Source organism: Benincasa hispida, chromosome 3 (assembly GCF_009727055.1).
Source record: "Benincasa hispida cultivar B227 chromosome 3, ASM972705v1, whole genome shotgun sequence".
Lineage (NCBI taxonomy): Eukaryota > Viridiplantae > Streptophyta > Magnoliopsida > Cucurbitales > Cucurbitaceae > Benincasa > Benincasa hispida.
In genome coordinates, this window is record NC_052351.1 from 70,186,977 (window position 1) to 70,195,331 (window position 8,355).

At 34.3% G+C, this 8,355-nt stretch overlaps 1 protein-coding gene across 3 annotated transcripts; it reads right to left on the reverse strand.

The window, feature by feature from the left end:
- Window positions 1–2,841: 2,841 nt before the first annotated feature.
- On the reverse strand, window positions 2,842–7,646 carry LOC120072570 (Golgi SNAP receptor complex member 1-2-like). Of its 3 annotated transcripts, none has more exons than XM_039024962.1 (7): window positions 7,416–7,646; window positions 6,421–6,617; window positions 4,789–4,926; window positions 3,967–4,056; window positions 3,792–3,863; window positions 3,204–3,333; window positions 2,842–3,116 (listed from the first exon to the last, which is right to left on the reverse strand). In XM_039024962.1, the coding sequence occupies exons 1-7, from the start codon at window positions 7,552–7,554 to the stop codon at window positions 3,019–3,021; spliced, it is 864 nt and encodes a 287-aa protein (XP_038880890.1). In that variant the 5' UTR covers window positions 7,555–7,646; the 3' UTR covers window positions 2,842–3,018. The 3 variants fall into 3 exon arrangements, with proteins under 3 accessions (XP_038880890.1, XP_038880889.1, XP_038880891.1); XM_039024961.1 differs by having other exon boundaries at window positions 4,789–4,935; XM_039024963.1 differs by lacking the exon at window positions 4,789–4,926 and having other exon boundaries at window positions 7,416–7,639.
- Window positions 7,647–8,355: the final 709 nt, after the last annotated feature.

An 8,355-nucleotide genomic window follows, 5' to 3' on the forward strand; every position in this document is an offset into this window, starting at 1 on the left:
AAGCCCATGAATTCCAGCAGAGAACTCTATAAATAGAGGAGTTATCCTCATTTGTGGGGGTCAACAATTCTATACTCCAGAGAGCTTATAGAGAATTCTTTACAATCAAAAGACTTCTTGACTCCTGAAACTAACCACACCTGAAGACTGAAGTCCTTTGAAGATACAAGCATCCTGAAGACTAAAGTCCTTTGAAGATGCACATCCTGAAAACTGAAGTCATTTGAAGATGCAAGTATTTTGAAGACTGAAGTCCTTTGAAGATGCAAGCATGCTGAAGACTGAAGTCCTTTGAAAATACAAACACTCTGAAGACTGAAAATCCTTTGAAGATACAAGCAATTCTACATTTAGAGAGTCCAAAGAAAATTTATCAGAAGACTCCCAAGACTCCTAAAGCTGCACTCTTAGAAGATAGAAGACCCTTAAAGACTAAAGTCCTTCGAAGATACAAGTATTCTTCCAAGACTTCAACTCCACGATCATCACGCGCTTCGCTTCCTCAAATCAAGTGTACGCATTCAACTGAGAGAGAATCAGAGGATCAAGTGCTAGAGATCGAACCACATCGCATCAAATCAACTTCAACATCAACACCAACTTAAGTTCAACTCCACGAAACAAGTTTCTCCGGAAGCCTGTGCGAACACTAATCCTTCAAGAGGATCAACAAGCCCAAAGGCCGATCATCCAAGAAGATCAACAAGCCCAAAGGCCGATCATCCAAGAAGATCAACAAGCCCAAAGGCCGATCATTCAAGAAGATCTACTATCTTAAAGTTTATAGTTTATTTTGAAAGCATCAAAATAATGTGTATTAGAGATTGTACTCACTTTCCACAAAATTAATACAAATACAAAGTTCAAGTTCCACGAAATAAATTTCTCTTGAAATCTCGTGCGAACAAATTGGCACACCCAGTGGGACCTCTCTACCTCTCATCTCTCTCATCATCCAAGTCCATAAACCTACAAATGGCACCAAAGAAAGTTGTATCCAAAGCTACCATCGCAAGCGATACTTACCTAAGTTCTGTCATCATGGAAAAACTAATGGAATCTACTAAAGGCGGGATCGTTATTAGAGAAAATCCCTTGTTCGACGGCTACGTTTCGTTTTTGTAAATAAAAATCCCAAGTTGACCAAAACTGACCGAAATTTTCAAAGAATACATTTGAATACTTGATCCAAACTACTTTATAGTTAATTGAACAAGTAAATGTCTGTATGTTATACTTATGTCCATGGTCTTCACTACTCCAAACCTCAAAATAATAATAATAATAATAATAAAATGTATTTTAAACCCATTTTTTAATCTTCAAGGATAAAAAATGTCGCTTTTGAAACTCTAAGGACAAGATAGATGCTTTAGCTCAAACCTTCTTATGAGAAATTTGGTTTCCGGCCTTTCCTCATCTACCTTGACCTACGCTAAAGGATGGAAGTCTCATGGTTCAACAATCTCCACTCCTAAGAAGAGATCTCACAAGCTACATCCAAAAATTCTTCAAAAGCGAAAAATCTTATGAGGAAGAATTGTCTTTAGGTCACCCCTATCCATAAGATTGTGTATAAAGTGAGGACTCACCCTTAAAAGAGGTTGAATCTGTCTTAGAGAGCATTTGAGAGTGAGACTTTGATTCAAGGAGTTTAAGTTACTATTTTTCAAGCACCTATTCATTAATTTCTTGCTTTTACATTTCTTTAATTTTTTACTTTGTTTAATCAACACTTGTAACTCATGGTTTTTGCATCAATGAAGTTTATTATTTTCTAATTTATAACTTTCATTACATTTTTTTTTTGAATAAAACATCGTATGAAACTTACAATTTTATTGATTAAACTCCTAAACTTTCAAAAACAAATAAATTTAGATTTTTACTAAGGATTACATTCATGCATAAATTATAATCTACTTTGTTAATTCAATATTAGATGCATTGACAAATTTTAAAGATAATCTTAATAAAGGATTTTAATTGATTTATTTGGAATAATTGAAAATCTCTCGATATTTTTCAAACAAAATTTAAAAGAATGATATACTTACAAAAATGGAAAATATAGATTGACACAACTCAAAAGTCTAAATATAAAAATGGATATTTTTCTTAAGATTTGTTTTAATAAATTGATACATGTTTTATTTTGGAAAAAAAAATATTATGATTAACGAGTGAACTCATAATTATGCAAGGAGAATTTAAACGACTTATGATGATTTCATTAAAGAAAAAAGAAATATGGTGTGAAATTGGGTTTGGAGGTGATGCTCAAAATGTGTGCTCTCTCAGGCTAAAAGGGAAATATTGAAAAAAGGTAGTGTATTCTCATCTACCACCGTATGAGAAATTTGGTTTGAGTTTATGGGTTTAGGGTAACAGTGAGTGGTGACATATCTCTCACTTCACATCTGCTAATGTTAGCTTGTGCTCACACCGTTCTGATTGCTTGTTGACGTTATTTTAGTACTGGAAAATCCAGAATAGAATAAACAGTCTCTTTAGAAGGCTAGAACGTAATGAATCTGTAAAAGAGAATTTTTGGATTGAGAATTTAGACATAGTTTGTAATCCCTATTACATTCCCTTCCAATTGTTTTCAACCCAACCCTCTTTCCCACTTTTTTCAAGCTTTACCATCTCATTCCAACACTCGTTTTAACATTTCATCATAATTCTCATTCTTAATAATCTCAATTACATTTCAGCTTCCCAAATAAGTTCTACAATTCCATCAATAGAACCAATCTTTCTATTTAATTTCTTATAACTGTACGTCACGTAGGCTTCAAAGTTTCACCTCCAATTTGAAATGACAAAATGGTGGCATTATTGAAGGAAAGAAAAAGACATCCGAATTTAATTTAATGGCACAAGAAACACTATAAATCTTCAATCTCGATGCTGCTTACTTAAAAATAAAAATAAAAATTAAAAAAAATAAAAATAAAAAAAATAAAACAGTTACAAAACCAAAACTCCAAATTTTCAAATTCACGCCTTTTATAATCATTTTGAAAGCCAATAGATAACGAGAAACAAAGTACATGCTGCAATGACTCCAGACAGAATAATTGTGTCCCTTGACCGCCTTCTTCTAATTGAACCTGATTATGTCATCAGAAACTAACCATTAATAGCCCAAACGGACCAGAAAACAATAGTGACTTACTTTACCAATGTTTGAAAATTACCTAGAAGGCCACGTATAACTGGGAATTTGTCACTTAGAAGCTTCACTTTTCCTTGAACATCTCCAAACAAGGCCCTTTGGTTTCCCAAGACTGCCCTTGTAGTTTGGGCTTGACTTATTACTTCGTCCATCTACAGAAGACAAATTTAAAAAGACGAATATTGAACTGCAGCAATACATCGAAATCCATGATTAAAAAGGCGATTTAATATAATATCATAATGCTAAACTACATATCAAATCCATGGACAGTTATGCGTTTCTAAATTCCAAGGTTAAAGGTCTATGACTTGGGTGTTTAAGCTAAAGTTGTATTTGATCTAAAACCATACTCGAGGGGAATGATGAAAGACGAATATTGACTGAATAAAGTTAGTATTCCTTTTTTTTGGATTAGGGTACTAAACTAAAATTCTTCTGTCTAACATTTTCCTCCTTACATATATGGTGATTTTTGCACGTCTAGCAAACAACCTAATGCTCCTAAGTGCCTATCTCTATATTCTCATATCTTGCTCTAAATAAAACATTTTGCATTGCAAGAGAATTGAAGGAGACTAGATCACCAATAAATTTTATTGAGGCTTACATGAGCAATACTTCCATGAATAGCAGCTCTTTCCCGCAGTAATTGCACCCTCGGAGACATGGTTCCAGGTGACTGTACAAAACAAATTTGGCATGAGTTACTTTCTAACATGCATTGAATATATCTGTCAACATATTCCATGTAACAATGTCAACCCAGAGGTGGTCGTACTAACCTTATACTCGTTGATGTCATCCCTAACAGAATTCAAAAGTTCTGCATGTTCCCTCATTGAATTAATGTTTCCTTTGATCCGTTTGAATTCCTGAAGCACATAGATAACTTTCATTCTTTATTACTTCAATGTTGTTGAATAAAGCATTTATATCAAGGAAGTGACAAGGTGGATCCTCAAATAATTAAAGCAAATGACGTACGCAATTTCAAATTTCAATCAGAAATTAGAATATGGCACAGAAGAACAATGAGGTCAAATCATTCCCTTACCCCCTATTTAAAGTTCACCCTATCCATTATAAATTCGCTCTATTTTCATGAGTAACGAATGAACAAAGAATATTTTGAATGATAAGGTGACGAGGTCCTTGACCCAGCTTATTGGTAGTCCTTTTCATGGATGGGCTAAAATCCTATAGTCTAGCATGGTGATGGCATCGCATTCCTGCAGAATTTCTATGAGATATGCATTCATCTTCTCTTTTCATTCTAAACCTTTTTGTAGCTGCGATTGTGATCAATTTTTTTCCAACAGGAGATCCATTTCGTAAGCCAGCTTGAGGGGATATCTCCTCTTGTCATTCTTTTGGATCTTTAGCACTAATATGTTTCAACTTTTTTTTTTTCTAGAAAAGCAAACAATACTTTTTATTGAAGAAATAAAAAGAGACTAGTGCTCAAATTACAAGAAAACAAAAGTAGTTAAAACAAAAATACAGGAGAAATACAAAAGCAATCAACATAATATAAAGACTAAGTTGGAAAGACAAAGACATTCTAATCTAAGCATAAATCTTGAATAAAAAAAATCTGTATAAACCTTGGAGAGAGAGGACCAAGAAGCAATCTTTGTGATTTCAAAAGGATCCATCCATAGAAGTGATTTATCTTGGAAGACTCTCTGATTCCTTTCCAACCAAATTTCAGTAAGGATTGCTTTGACCGCATTTGACCATAACTGCTGAGACTATGGCTTTAAAGATATTTCAACCTTCTTTCTTATGTGTAGACAGATAAGTAAGATAAAGTAGTACAATGACCCTCCAGTACTTGAGGTACTTGGAAACCCTTCTTGAGTGAGAATCAATTAAACAATTGCATATCTTACGACTTGATACCTTAACAATGTTCCTTTTTTGTTTAAAAGGAAACAACTTTTCATAGATAAAATCAAAAGAGAGTAATGCTCAAAGTACAAGAAAAACCTTATCAGAGTTCCTAATTACTCTACAATGTTTCTATCACTATTTGCCCTTGAAACACGCCTTGCCTTGTCTAGTTAAACAATAGGTTTGCTTGCAAGACAAGAGATGTAAAAAATGTAGAGGGAAAACGTAACCTCTCCTTTTCTGTCCTCTTTTCTTTCTTTCTTCCTTTTCTTTCTTCTTCTTTTCTTCTTTTTTCTTTTTCTTTCTTTTTCTTCTTCCTTTTTCTTCTTCTTTTTTTTTCCTGTTCACTTATTTAGTTCGTTCTTTCTTCTAATATCATTCAATAAACAAATTAACAAACCCAATCCCCAAGGTCACATCTAACACCCTCAAGAAATTTGACTTTTAGCCAAACAAACATTTGGTACTATAAAGTGCAACTGGATTAATTTGATGGGTGAGTGACTGTCAGTTAGTTGACAATAATCAGCAATAGTAGTGGAGATGGAGGACAAACAAATGTGTGGTGAACAACGGATGCACACAGCATGATGAAGGATGCCATTAGCACAAGATCGTGTGGCAGCCAAATGGACAGGGGGTCTACTACATATATAAAACATCACCTTAGGACCCCAAATATATTGAAATGCAAAAGATAAAAGACAAGACAAGCCAATGAATTCAAGATACTGGGACCCTCACTCTCTAATATTATGACTGGGAGGTTATGACAGCTAGCTTACAACGTATCCCTCAAACCATCGGCTAAATTTTCTGAACCACAACTATTCAGCTAACTAACTATCTATTAGCTATCCCGTTAGATTTATTCCTCTCTAGTGGTAAGTAAATCTAATATGACGACAACTACTGCTACCCAAAATTTCAGCTAGTTCCCAAGGTGGATGGGAATTGATTGTACATGACGTCAAATGATTCCTGGATTATCTTGCACTCTTGCAGCCCATGCCATAAAATCGAAATGTCCAACGCAACTGACGTCAAGCCAACATGAAGCCAAGAACATTTCTAAATCTGAACTAATATGTGAAGGAAGCCCAATAGGGATAAGAGAAGAACCACCTGCTGGCTTTAACAAGGGTCGGATGCAAAACCAAACATACACAAGAAAAGTAGTCAACCAAAGACAATTAGGTTGAATCAAAGAATTTGGAACTGCAAATCATCAATTCTCGTTAGGTTCCTTTTTATTATGATTATTATTAACGTGCTCATTAGGATCTTGATCATACAAAAATAATTAAAAAAAAATAACAAAAAGAGGAAAAGAAAATCAAAACCTGTGTAAATTCATGGAGGATATCCCTGTGTCTTGCTAGTTTTTGATTTATGGAGGTAGCTGGTGCTGCAGATGCAGCACATCGACTCATTGAATCATTAACGTCCAACAATTTCTCCAGTAAAGATTGGATTTCCATTTCCATAGACTTCCATGATCGATTGGAACCAACAGATGGTGAACCAGAATCCACAAAACCTGATTACAAGCACAGAAACTATCATCATATAAGCTCATCAAAGTATAAAGACTACTGTATAAGACAGTACTTAATCAAGGACTAGTAGTACAAAGATTCAACTCAGTGACATTGCCTTGGATTGAGGCAAACATTCTTTGCCATTTATGGTGTTTAATAAACAGGTGCATAGAAAGATTAGGGTCGTGGATGTTCTTTTATTAACTTAAAAAATAAAATATGTTATGTACTAATTTATAACCTGCAATACTGATGCGATGTTTTGGGACCATTAAACAAATTAGGAACATAAGTCAATCAGAGGTTCCATGGAGGGGGATGTACATAAATTTTTCTTAAAAAGGGAAAAGGGAAAAAAGTAAAGCTGTAATGCAAAATTGATGCCGAAGTTCCAAACCAATTCGATAAGTGATTCTAAGCCCCAATGCGATCACAAGTGCTTATGGAAAAACCATTCACAGCGAAAGTATTCAACATCAGATAACAGATAAATGAAATCATCTTTATGAAGTTTCCAAGTTAGATCTTCGATTTGATTACTTATATATCGGCAATCTAAGAAAAAGAAAATTAGAAAACGTAGCTAGAGTTATCCTTGACCATCTCACATAAACACTACCCTTCGTTAAGGTTCCACCAAACAGGAAGGGCCAATTCCATCCATCTCTGCACGATGAGAAATAGTAGCAACTGAAACTGAAGCTTTACCCGGTACGAATTTGGATATAGCGATTGTAAACCATAAAGGAGTAAGGAATGAGAGGATAGTGCAATGAAAAAAGGTAGAGAAAACAAACCTCCTTGAGTGAACCTGGGACCGAGCTTCGCATAGGAGGAGAGCTTGACATCGAGATCGCCCTCGATCTTACGAGCTTCACGCCTCAGCTCCTCCCAACCGGACTCCTGCAACTCAAGGCTCTGATCCGTCATTGCCATCTACAAAATTCACACCCAAAACCCATTTAAGTTTAGTTATCAGTATCACAGTGCTTAATTGGGCTCAAGCCACATGCCGTTTTTCTTTTTAATACATGCCCGAAAACTATACTCTGTCAAAATATATAAAGAAGTAATAATATCCCTAATCACCTATGTTTTAAGCTTAGAGAGTATAACTCAACTTTATCTCAATGTGTTAGCAACCGTTGATTCGAATTTTCTCAATTTTTATTATATTAGAAAAAATGTTTATTTAGCCTACGGAGATAAAACTCCTTGTGGGAATCTATCCTTAACTCAACCAAAAATCTCATTTTATCCAAAAATTGGGAGAGAGAATGCTGACAGATTTTTCTTTGGAGATTATGTCGTGTGTAATTAATCGACACTTAGCAAGAAGAATCGAATTCAACACCTATTTAGCACTCTTTGAGAATTATGTTTAGATGACTAAATAATTAAGTACATATTTCTATTACTAATTTAAAACTTAGATAAATGAGCATGCAATTCTAGTGAGTCAATAGGCATTAACCTATTTCTAAGGGTTAGACAAGATCCTACATCTAGGTTCGATATTCAACTCAACATGCTATACTAACATACATAATGAAGCTAGTTTAATCATAAACAATAAAATCAATAAAAATAAATAAATATTAAGTATTGAATAAAGAGGATCACAAGTGAAGCTTTTATTCATTCCTTAGCATATCCATATATTTGAATCCCAAAAAAATCTATACCTAAAATGTAAACTAAAGAATATAAGGTCCAAAGAAGGTCAGAACTCATATT